Source organism: Ochotona princeps, chromosome 19, assembly GCF_030435755.1.
Source record: "Ochotona princeps isolate mOchPri1 chromosome 19, mOchPri1.hap1, whole genome shotgun sequence".
Lineage (NCBI taxonomy): Eukaryota > Metazoa > Chordata > Mammalia > Lagomorpha > Ochotonidae > Ochotona > Ochotona princeps.
The window spans coordinates 24741825-24754949 of record NC_080850.1 but is presented as its reverse complement, the minus strand read 5'-3'; the positions used below and the strand labels follow the sequence as shown (position 1 = coordinate 24754949).

Genomic DNA, 13125 nt, shown 5'->3' with positions numbered 1-13125 from the left:
AGTAGGCAATGAAATAAAGATGATCCACAGCTGCAATTTGAAAAGCACATTTGAAATTGTCCTGTCTTATTTCACCAGCTGACAGTGTGCAAACCCCAAAAGACACTCCTGTCCAATCACTAATTAAAACAAGGGATTGCTACATTTCATGTATGTAAAATGCTTCACTGAAAGCTGGAAGATCTACTCACCAGAATGAAAAGGGAATGTCAAGGAAATGATGAAAACTGCTGTGATCCATGGTGAGAAGAAAGGCATTGTGGTAAGTCTGTGGAAGAAAACTTTCAGAATGTTTATAGCACAGGAATCAATGTTCCTTGTCCACAGGAATCTCTCTCATAGTTGCAATTCATATTCTACCTCCCTTCTCTCCCCTCCTCATTTCATCCTCTATCCTCAGATACCAAAGCACACATCATGTGCACACAGGGCCTCCTAGAAACTTAGAGACCCCCAGGTCTCTAAGTGGCTAATGCTCCCCATTCTCTGGGTCAGGCCACAGACAATCTCCCACCTGTAAGGAAATGTTCACACCAGAAACTCAGGACTTTGGAAAGAAAGGACATGAAGGTTCTCACAGTAATGCTGGAAGCCAGAGTGCTGCTCTAGGTATGCCACCTTACCTACCTGGAGGTGGAGCACAGTGTAGTGTGTGGGCAACAGCTCCAGACACGGTGTGTTTTATTCCCCCTTTCTTCTCAGTCACGTGCATGCAGCACAAAAGTTTCCTGATTTACTTCTTGATGGGCAGCATTGTGAGGATAAAAAGGCTGCCCAAGGGCAGACATGAGAGATATTTTGTGTCCTTCCTGGAGGTCATAAAGTAGCTCATAAGAAATTTCACATATTTCTCTATAGCACTTCTCTCAGCAAGAGTCTCGAATAACCTGAGCTCATGCATTCAAAATTTGGGGTGCCATGAATACGTGGTATTTAGGGATCCTATGATAGAAAGAAAAAAATAAATACAAGTTTCCTAAGTTTCAGGGCAGCAATGACCAACAGAATCAACTCAAGAAAAGGAACACCACATTTGGGAAATTTTACAGACATGTGCCTGTCTTGCAATGCCAGAGACAAAATATACTTAATAGAGATTTGATCCTATTGGATCTCTGAGTTTGAGGTTAATGGTAGATTCATATAAAATCAAATGTAGTAATGCAGAGTGTTCTTGTGTGCCCATTAAACATTTCCCTAAATTGTATGATCTTGTAAAACCATATCACAAATTCACAATCAGGAAGAGATATTACCTGGAGACCTTTTGCCAATGTCCAGTTATATCCCCAGCATATGAATCAATGGTTTGTGCATGAGGCCTGGGCAATGGTGTATTTGAAAATCTCACAGATGACTGTTAGGGCAACCATTGCTGGAAAACCAGATACGATGTGAACAGCACCAAGAAGATATAAGAATTGATATGATTTCATAGTAATCTACTTTTTCTATTAGCATTACTGGACGCTGGAATTTGTTATAACAAAATACAAACAATATGGGTAACTAAGGGCAGTATGAGCCTGGGATCCAGGCTCAGTGGGCTCCAGTTCGATGAATCACACACTGACAACTCTTAACATAATTCTTTGCCTCTTTCTGATCTTAGCCCAATAATATTTGTGTAGCTACTCACCGATCCAGAAAATTTCTGTCCTCCTCACAAGAAAGTTAAGCCATTCAGGATGTCCTTTATCAGATCACAAACAGCTTTAGCATCTGGCTTAAACAGCCCATTCTCCTTTGCAATTGGCTTAAAAAAAGCTAGGCTGTCCAAGGTAGTTCTTAAGAGTTGGAAGTCTCTTACATTCTCATGTATCAATGGGTTAAATTTTCTTACTCCTTTACCATCAAACTTTGCCCTTACTATTTTGACTTGGTCCCAGAATTTGGTCTTTGAGTAATATCACCTTATTATTTCAGATCTCTAGTAAATCACACAAATCTTGGTCATTAAACATTTGAATAAAATTTTACAGGGACCAAGGTACCACAAGAGACTGCATATTTTCCATTCTTTAATGGGAGGCTATGAAATCAGTGAGTCATATTAGGATCTCATGTCTGCTCATTTTTACAAATATACATAATATTAAAACTATTCTGTGTACTTTTCTACAAATAAATTTTTTAAGTGGATATTTATTTGTATTAGAAAGGCAGATTTAAAAAGAGAAGCAGAGACAAAAAGACTGTCCATCTGTCCACTGGTTCACTTCCCAAGTGGTTGCAAAAGCTGGAGCTAAGCCAATCCACTCTGAAGTCAGAGCCAGGAGCTTCTTCCAGGACTCCCCGGGGGGTAAGCTCCCAAGGCTTTGATCCTTTATCTACTGTTTCCCTAGGCCACAAGCAGGCATCTGGATGGCAAGTGGAGCATCTGGGACACGAACCAGCACCTATAAGTAATACCAGTGCATGGCAAGACAGGAATTTGGCCCCTAGGATATCACACTGGGCCATAAATTCTTGATACTGCATCATTAATTGAAATTAGGATTTCTAATACAGTATCATTGTATTAAAGTGAGTTAGGAAACATACCACAAAAATGTTGTGATCAACCAATGTGAGAAGGCAGAATTTTTGTATGCCCGAATAAAATACAGCAACTATTAGAGAATTTACGAAACACGTAGTACGAGACCAGACCACGTGAAATTGCTTAATGAACGTTATCAGGCAGTGAACGTATATAGTAACCATAATTGATCTATAATATTAAAGCTATTATTGTTCAAAAGTAATGAATCCAAACTACACCAAGAATAAAACAGATTTTCCTAGTACAAAAATTATTTCAATATAGATACAACTTGTTTCTTAAAAGACTGACTTACTTTTATTGGAATGGCATATTTAGAGAGAAGAGGAGAGCAAAGACAGTAAAGATCCTCCATCTGCTGCTCCACTCCTCAATGGTTGCAACATCTGATTCTAGCCCAATCTGAAGCTAGGAGCCAAAGGTGCCCCATCGGGTGCAGGGTCCCAAGGCTTTGGGCCATCATCCACTACTTTCCTAGGCCACAAGGTGGGTAGAAAGTGAAACAGCCTGGACACGTGGCACGCATGTGGGAGGCTGGTACTTGAAGGCAGGGGATTAGTCAGTCAAGCTATTGTATTGTCCCCTAGACCCTGTTTCATTTAAGGTACTCTTCACAAAATTAACATTTGTGCATCTATTCCTTAAATCCTTATTAATTTACATATGCCAACTATATACCACTCCTGATAAAAATTGGCCACCCTATTTCTAAATAACTAAGGTGATTTATTTCAACAAAATGAGATTCAGCTGGTTAATACAGTTGCAAAAAAAATTTAATTTAAACTAAAATGATTCACTGAATAATCTCTCTACTGTATAATGTATGCTGCTTTCATAAAGTTTTTTTTTTTTCACCAAATTCACTTTTTCCCCTAAGTTGGCTACAGGGATTCATTTGGATGACTATCCTTTTGACACCCCACCATTATACTCCCATGAACACATCCCCATTTTCAGCACAGGAGATGGCCCAGATTCATCTTGTTTATTTCCTCACCAAGTACTAAGTCAACCATTTCTCCAGACTGCTTATACTGCTCTTTAAAGAAAGAAAAAAATAGAAACAGACATCTCTGCATTAGGACTGCTCACTGGTATGGGAGAATTGATTCTACAGCCTCTCATGGACAGAACAAGTTAATATGTGTATGTACCATATATTTCCAATGGACAGGCAAACAATCAAAGTCCACTTTGGTAAAGGGTGTCTTTGGCACAGGAGGCTCCAACAACCTGGGATCCTAACTTAGGAGAACCATTCCTGCTTTGCATTCCAGTGTTCATTCAATTTCAATGAAAGGGAGACTGTCATCTACATATGAAGAGCACATGCAAACACCCTCTTTCCACAAATAAGAAGGTGCTATTTACTCTGCAACTCTTCAGGTCACCCCTAGGAGTGTGGCTGTAGCTAAAGAAAACACTCTTGCTTTCAAGGGTTTTCCTCAAAAACAGGAACTGTTCTTTCTGAAAGGAATCTTGTACATCAGGGCTGCCTCCTTACATTTCACATATGATTACTTCAGGTAGCAGACACAGAACTAAAGAGTCCTGCTGGACGCTTACTTAACTTTTCTCCTTAGTCAAGTAAATTTGTTATAGGCTCCCACCTTGAGCTGTGAGTGGGGAACTTGACAGATGGAAGACACATGGCCCACAGACATGAAAAGGGAGCAGGGCCTGGGGTGAAGGGGGAGTGTCCTGCGGGGGCGGTTCTGGAGGATAGGGGGGCGCGTTGTGTGTTCTTCCTGCAGGGCTTAAAGCAACTCATGCAAGATGCTCACAACTAGTTCTTCACAGAGCTTCTCTCAGGAGACTGGAGAAAATTTGATCTGATAAACCTAAGTGCAGTGTGGAGAGAACAAAATGATGATAACAGCAGTTACAGATCCCAAGATAAGGAACAGCAAGCTTTCCAAGCAAGCGATCCAAAAAGGGCAAGAGAATCAAACCAAGAAGGAAACATGGCAGGGGAGAGAGAGAGACTGCAATAACAAGTCCCTAGGACATCAGATTAAATCAAGGGTTTTTTTCCCTCTTTGTAAATTTAATTTTTTCTTTTGCAGCAACTATACATTTAACAAGATTATAAAACATCTATGGAACTATACAGTATTATATGCAATACAGTGTCATTTAGATTCAACAGCTACTAAATTATGCTATTTCAAGTTGTCTTAAACATTTTAAAAATCATCTGTGGTGTTGTCATGAGCTTTTGTGTTCAATTTTAATATTTTTCATTAGTAGTCAAACTAAACTGATTAAGTATGTTAACAGGGTTCCAATTGCTACCTTTTGTATTTCAAACTTTTCATCTAACATCTCTTCAACTGCAGACTGCAAAACTAAACTATTTCTTTTTAATTCTGAGATAGTGCATATTCTGTAGAGTAACAACTTTAAGGTATGAAAAAGATTGATAAACACCCTAATGCAAACCTCATCTTTTGTTCTTAATTTGGCTGGATGTTATGAATGGGTTCAAAGGTCAAAAAAAAAACTTGTTTATCTGTACACTGATGTGCACTGTTTGGCAGTTTCAAAAAAATAACTAAATAAAAATAACTTATGGAATATCTTGATATTAGATCAAAGTAATAATCTTATTTCAATTGGTGGTTAGTGGTTTTTCATACTCAGCTTGCTACATCATGTTAGCAGTGTTTACAAAACTGTGACTTGAAATTGATATATTAAGTAGTCATATGATCCTCTCCAAACCTTGAATTCTATGGTATTTTGCAGTATATTTTAGAAACCGAAGATAGAGAATATGGCTACACCAAAAACTGACCATGGGTTTCCACATGGGCAAGCAGTGGGAAAAATCAAAATCTCAAATACCAGTGCTTAGTGCTCCTGCTTACTGCAATGTGTGGGAGCTTCCCCAGCCGATCTCTAAATGTCTTTGAACTCCAAATGTCTTTGACTGTAATTCCATGCAGTCTGACACTACCTGAATTTGCTGTGACACTCAGCATCAAATATATAAGCTCAATTCCAGAAAACTGCCTCCACTTCAGATGCCAACCACAAGCAGCACATGCCAGATTATCCATAATTTATGTTGGACTTGGCTACAAATCACAGATTGCCACAGCCCCCTTCTGAGGTATGAGTACCTACTAGAGAAGCTCATACAATGTAGGGCAGCATGCTACTTACTTACAATGACTTGTTTGTTAGAAAAGGAATCACTTGTGCACATCAAGATGCAAAATACACCAAGGGCACAGGCTGGAAGAAGGTGCGTGGAACTTCTATGCTTTCTTCAGAGATCCTCAAGAGATGGAGTCCTTGCCACCCCATGTGAGGGCCATATTTAATTACTGTCTTGGCACAAGCCCAGGTCCACCACTGGTCACTGTTCATTTGGAGAATGAATTACTTGGTGGAATCTCTGTCTCCATGTGATCTCAAACAAATAGCTGAATTTTTTTAGATGAAATTTCAAGGTAGCTAAAGAACATAAGGACACATAACAATTAAAGAAAGTTGCTAACGGAAGGATAAAGACCAAAGAGGCATGGTCTCAAGATCAGGAATAAAGGACAAACTGTGTAGTACTGTACTTAACTATTTGTTCGGTTAAATGCAATGAATCATATCAATCAAATTGAAATCATACTTTTTTTTTAAAAAGAAGTATTTAAATAGCAGAGTTAAGTATGTTGGGAGAGACAAGACAGACAGAGACAGAGACAAAGAGACACAGAAAGAGAGACAGAGATATGAATGTAATCTTTCTTTCACTGTCTCCCCAATGCAACAGTGGCCAGGGCTGGGCATGACCTAAGCAAGGAGACATGAGCCTGTTAAGGGTTACCCACATGTGTGAGGGAACCAAGGTCTTGGGGATCCTCACTGCTTTCCTAAGCCCTATAACAGGGATTGGATCAGAAGTGGAACAGCCAGGATTCTAACTGGCATGCATTAAGAGATGTTGAAAAAATAAATAAATAAAATAAAATAAAATAAATAAATAAAAAAAGAAAAAGAGAGATGTTGGCACTTCAGGATGCAGCTCTATAAATTTTACCATAGTATTTGCTCTCAAACAAACTCTTAATAGGCATATCTATTATAACCAGTTATGACAAGATTTGGCTACATTTATTAAACTGAAAATTTTCATGCTTACTACAGTGAGATCAGTAACTCAAGTCCTGTTGGGCTATTTTATATTTATGTGGCAACTGGTGGTTGTGGTATTTCCAAGCATTTCTGAATCATCAGTCAGACATTAAGTCCACTTTTTCAAAAAGTAATATTCCTGTGTGTTTGGCCCTTTCATCAATATAATGAAATTATAATGAAATCAGTCTAATCATTAGTGGATTGAAACTCACCACTAAGGGCAACTTATCAAAGAACACAAAAGTTTGAAGGAAAAATGTTGTCACTGACTTGGTGTTAAAGGCACTTCAGAATTAATTAAATACTATGATGTATAACATAAAAGTATAATATCAATGTGTACTCAAGTGAGCTACTTACTACATTTTAGTACCTTAAGACATTCATAGATTTCATATATAGCACTGCAGAAAATTAACTGAATTTTTCACACTGCTATAGTTCAGTTATATTATTTTACCTACACTTGTACTGATGCTTCTCTGAAGTATCTGCATGACTTGGGTTTCTAGGCTGTGAAATTGTATCCTGGGGGCAAGCAGATCTGTGGTGACCACTCAAACAAGGAGCAGAGCACATAGACCTGAGCTGGAAGTTCCGTGAAGAGATAAGTGGACACCATTCATTGGTCTTGGCCAGAAGATATTCCTCTGACCTCATTCTGTTCTCCACGAGCTTCTTTGCCACTGTTATATAGTTTATATAATTACTACTGTTGTATGAAAAGGAAAGACTTTGAAAGGTATTTCTATTGTGTACTGTAGTGTGGTATCTGAACGAACCATGGAACACAAAACTACAAAATATTGTGTACCTTACAGAGTTGATTACAACAGCTCTAATACATTGGAGGGTCCTGGAATCAAAAAGGATCCTATTAAAAGAGCAAGATCATTCAGAAAAGCTCATTTCTGTGTATCCACATATTAGCTCATCAAGTATTGTGGACAGTGGCTACAATGACTGAGTATCCTAACATCTTGCCTCACTTGCAGAGCACCTGCAATTCTCTCCAAGCATTCCCGTTGGTAAGTTCAGCAGCCACTCTGCCTAGCATTGTGTGAGCTGATATGATTCTGACAGTGCATGTCACTGTTGAAGAATGCTAAGTAGCATGAAAGCACATCACATTTACAGCCAACTCTTATTTCTTAATTTTTTCGAATCAGAAGTATTTATTACTGAGCTCAAGAAAACAGAGAAATGTAGGTAAAGGAAAACAATGCCATCATCTAAAAACAACCAGTTTAAGTATTTAGTTTATTGTCTTCCACTAATTTTTGATATTTTCAGCTGGCTACAGTAGGCTTTTTGGATATTTCACATGATGACTTAAATCTTCTGTGGTAATAAGAACAGTAAATGCATCCACGACAACGGCTGTCCTCTAAAAACAAAGTTAGTAAAAGGAGAATGTAGCAAAACCATAAATTGCCTTGAAAATGCGAGACTTTACATCTCTTTAGATGATAATCTGTCACATTACTTAAAATTTCCACATGTAAGTGAGCCATCGAAACATTCCACCAGATAGCTACTTTATTCTAAAAAAAAAAAAATCTAAATACTGACATGCTGATGTTCACAAAAACATTATTCATAATAGCCAAAAACAAATGATTCAATTGTGTACAAACTGGTGAAAAATATCCCCAGTGGAATTAATCAGCAAACAAACTAAAACATAAATAAAGAAATGCCTGTGTGTATCAGCTCAGATGCATATACAGCATTTTCTCGAACCTTGTCTTCAATCTTGCTGAAAACATTAAGGCTGTTAACCCTCCATAATTCCCAGCATCTGTGAACATTTTAAAATGTACTGCCTATGAGTGAAATTGACTCTTTTTTATTTGCTTCTTGTCTATATTTACCTATATATATTACCTACACACACATATGTACATATATATATGTAATATAATTACCTATATTCCTACTTAACTCTATGGTATTTTGACTTTCACTCTGTTGAATGCTTTATTTATTGCAGCAATACTCGTTTGACTATAATATTAATTTAAAATGTATCTCAAAAATAGCAAAAAATAAAAATTGTAAACTACTAACACAAGGCACAACCACTAAGAATTCTTAAATCATTATGCGACTTTAATGCAAAAAGTAAGCTTAAAAGACTATACAGTTGTTCATTCTGTTCAGAAAAGGCAAAATCATTATCAAATACTGCAGATTAGTAAGAATAGATGAAGTCAGTAAGAGGGGTTAGCTACAATCAGAAACACTTTTGGGCAGTATTTTAAATAATCTTAAATTTGTTTGTGATATACCATTCTTTGTTTTAAGATTTATTTATTTTTTTATTGGAAAGGCAGTTATACCGAGAGGAGGAAAGTCAGAGAGAAAAATCTTCCATCCACTAATTCACGCCCCAAGTGGTGGCAATGACAAGACCCGAGCCAATCTGAAGCCAGGAGCCAGAAGATTCTTCCGGGTCTCCCACATAGGTGCAGGATCCCAAGGCTTTGGGCCATGTTTGACTGCTTTCTCAGGCCACAGTCAGGGAACCAAAGGGGAAGTGGGGCAACTGAAACATGAACCGGTGCCCATATGGATGCCAGTGCATGCAAAGCAAAGACTTAGGCACTATGCTACTGTGTCACGCTCACGGTATACCATTCTTAGCAATTTATTTGACAAAGATTAATTTCATTGATCTATGACAATTTAAAAAGTTACTGTATACTAATGATATAAACCTTTTAATTTTTTATAGTCCTTGCCATTATTTCTGTTGAATTATAATATTATTACTTTTTATCTGTTGAATTCTTTATGTAGCCTTTCATTATATTGTAAATGAAAAAACATTATAGAAAAAGTAAAACCATGAAGATAAAAGAAACTAGTTTGTGGTGATTGTAGAATTCAATACTGGAACTGAGGAGACGCTACTTATTCTACCTGCAGATTCCACTGCAGAACGCGATCACCTTATAGCCAAGAAGACGCAGAGCTCCACCCAAATTCAGCAGCGTCCATAGTGAACAAATTTCATTTTTTCACCTAAAATCCTGCAAAGGAAAAAAAGGAGAATGAAAAGTAAATCATCAAAGGAATGGGCTCAACTCTCTAGGAAATGCAACAGAGACATCTCCATAAGAAGTATTTGAACTTGGGGAAACAATGGAGAAGATGTGCTTCTTTTTTACAAGAATCTGGACAATTCCCAGCACCAGTTTTACATATGCTGGGCTTTAGGGACAACTAAACCTTTCCATTTATGGACCTTGAGAGCTTGTCTGGAGGTTCTAGCAGGGGAGCACAGCTACTTATACACCCTTGACTGAAGACCGGTCCTCCTCTAGCAGGGATGGTCATCCTCTTTGACTGAGCGCACAGCTTCAGGAGGGACACACATGGAGCGGTGAGGGAGGAAGGGGACACCCGCCTAGCCAGCCAGATCAGCCAAATCAACCCTGGTGATCAATGGAGCAGCCAGATCGCCCTCACATCCAACCTTTCCATTTATTTATTTAGTCTCTTTCAGTCTTGGGACTGACCAATACTGGAGAAAGGAGAGGACTAGCAATCACGTAAGTGCTCCTTGAGAAGGAGATGACATTTGGGCTTAACTAAGTTCCAGGACTTTTACAAGGGAAAACAACACAGGGTTGGGGGGGACAGGCAGGCGGGCAGGAAGGCTAACAGACACTCCTTCAGAAGGAGAGTGAGAAAATAGGGCACAAGTATCCTATGCTGCCCTACAATCCAAAGAAGGCTTCAGAAAATTGCCTTGTGATTTCTGAATGCACCAATGGTTTCTGATTCAGGGTACCTGTAGTTTTGCAAGGTTTTCTTTTCTTTTTTTTTTTTTTTGTGTGGATTCATCAAAATTTGCTGTGTAGCCTCAAGATTTCAGCATTTCATAACACTGGTGTGTAGTATACCATTAATAAAGCGTAACAAAATTAGTTTCCACAGCTTAGGAAATCCAGCATGATTATATAGAGGGATAAGAGCCAACAAATGTTTTAAGAAATGTAAACCTCAGGGAAAGTTTCAAATGTTGGATGCACATCTTTATAGTTGCCTTGTATATATACCATGTCTTAAGCATCAATATCATAAACTGATGTAATGCTTTCTTCATTCGTTTCAATGAGCAAATATGTATGATTATGTTCTTACTTATTTTCGCTGCAGAAAACACACTTATTACGGTACGTTCGGCCATTGGATGCGCAGACTGGGTTAGACTCACTGGTGCAAGCACGTTGCTTTTTAAACACATATAAAAAACAATCTGGCTGAAAAATATTGAAACTGCATGAAATTTGTGAGACAACAAACATCTAGACAAAATATTCTTTAATTCTAACATGAAATACCACACATCAAAAGCAGGATAAAGAACATATGCTAGGTTCAACCATAAACTTTAGCATAACCAAAACTTGCTTTTAAAAATTATCAATATCTTATATCTCTACTTATTTAGAAAAAGCCAATGCAATTTTGACATTATCCAGGGATTCTCTCCTTTCTGCTATCTCACATGATTTCTTTTATCACACCAATAAGTATCAAAACTATATTTTCTACTTTCTCTCCACATCCGTTTCTATAATTTCACTGCTCCACAAAACACAAACAACATGGTTGTCACAGTATAAGAATTTACATGAATAAAACACTGTTTTATATTTTATAACCTACATTTTAGATAAACCTTTTCCATTGGAATGTTGAGAGCTTTAATTCTTTTTTTTCCACCATTGTAATAATCTACTCTGCACATATATGGATGTTAAAAGATAACTGTCCCGTTGCTTTAAAAAACGTACATTTGTTTACTGAACAAGATGGACTCACTCTGAGAGCTGGTTAAACAACATTTATTCCCCCAAATAGGTTTTTGCAAAAACAGGATTTGTGGTTTTTTATTTTATTAAGAAGAGGTTGAATGATTTTGTTCAAAACACACACTGACATTATAGATTTTGATGATTTGAGGGAACATTTTGTCTGAGTATTTTTTTGCTAAATTTTGTTAACAATTACAACACAAAAATGTGAATAATTTACATTTTCAGCTGCCTCAATTGGCAGATTGTCTTACCTTTCGTTCTTTACCTGATTTAACAAATAAGGAAGTTTCTGTAAAAGAATGAAGAAAAATACACACATGAAAGAAACTAAAAAAAAAAAAAGGTCACGAAACTTTCGGCTAGTTGCTGAGTTTGTCTTTAGTTTACAGAGTTATCAAAATAATAGTTGTACCAATAATGAAAAATGAAAATAATGTTATTTCTTATGGCAGTAATAAAATCTCAGTTCACAAACTAAATACTTTAAAATAATTTCAAATGCCAAATCAATCTCACATATTACTTGAAGCATTATTTCTTTAGCTTTATAACTGATATCTTTATCAAAAGGGACAATGCTTTACATGATTTATTCAAACATGAAACTTACACAGTACTTCATGAATTAAATAACTGTTCTAATTCTGTACTTTAACTCAGTGCCCTACAGAATTCTTTTTACTAAGGTTCAAATAATACTGTAAGTTGAAGTGTCAGTTTGTATCTTTTTCACACAAATAGGTTTGATTCTAGGAGACTCAGAGTAAGTAACACAATCAGAACAATACGACTTCCCAATGGAAAAATTTTTGCTTCTTCAGTCAAGAATTAATAAAGGTAATTAACAAATATCTGTATCCTAACTCATTCTTTCTCCATTTCTCCACTATGAGGAGTAAAAGAAAGTATTGACGTAACCTTAGAAAGACACGGGTACCTTATCTGTTTGGTTACCAATCAAACATTATCACCCTAATAGTCTGTCTCCCTACGCCGAAAGAGGAGTAAATGTTGTTTTAACTTTCTAGGATATGAAATGTGTCTCACTCAGAACCAAAAAATATACTCACCACAATAAAGGAAGACGGAGATCATGATGAAAACAACTTTAATCCATGAGGAGTAGAAAGACATTTTTTCCAAGTTTGTGAGTGAAAATTTCTGGCTGTTAACTTATGAACAAGAATCAATTCTACAACATTAAATGTCCAAACAGAATCAGATTCCACACATGGAAACACTCCTACTGGTAAATGAACTGCCCCAAACGCCCAGATTTCTGATGAAGGGCAATTATTTTCCTTTTTATACTTCCAAGTCTAACATGAATACAATGTGCAAAAAAGTCTCAATGCTCCTGTGAGAGATCCAAGTCCAGTTTAAAAAGGTAAACATTACATGCTTGCTTTCTCAACCCTTTTGTTAGCCCAGAAGTAACATGTCTGTTTCAGGAAACATACACTGTTGAAAACAGGAAGTGCCTTCAGTTGGCACTCTCTGGGAACAATCTTTGCAGCCATGCTCCACACTAAATGCAGCTCCCTGGTTCTGCCTGTGACTTACCTCATGCAGAGACCTCATGGGAACTGAGGCCACCAGCTTTGC

The 13125-nt window shown here is 37.3% G+C and overlaps 1 protein-coding gene across 4 annotated transcripts in view; it reads right to left on the bottom strand.

Moving 5' to 3' along the window:
• Positions 1-12835, bottom strand: part of LOC131482641 (sperm-associated acrosin inhibitor-like) — a 58255-nt gene extending 45420 nt beyond the window's left edge. For 2 of the 4 annotated variants that reach the window (XR_009247187.1, XM_058677622.1), the window contains exons 1-5: positions 12591-12835; positions 11772-11809; positions 10841-10959; positions 9614-9723; positions 7678-7869 (exon numbers count right to left, since the gene is read on the bottom strand). Coding sequence is in view for 2 of the 4 variants with exons in the window: in XM_058677622.1 (XP_058533605.1) it covers positions 7678-7745 (68 nt within the window). In the remaining 2 variants the exon portion in view is untranslated. Of the gene's footprint in view, positions 1-1256; positions 1372-7677; positions 7870-9613; positions 9724-10840; positions 10960-11771; positions 11810-12590 lie in introns of those variants that run through there. The other 2 variants (XM_058677625.1, XM_058677623.1) reach the window with 2 other exon arrangements.
• Between the last annotated feature and the right edge of the window lie 290 nt (positions 12836-13125).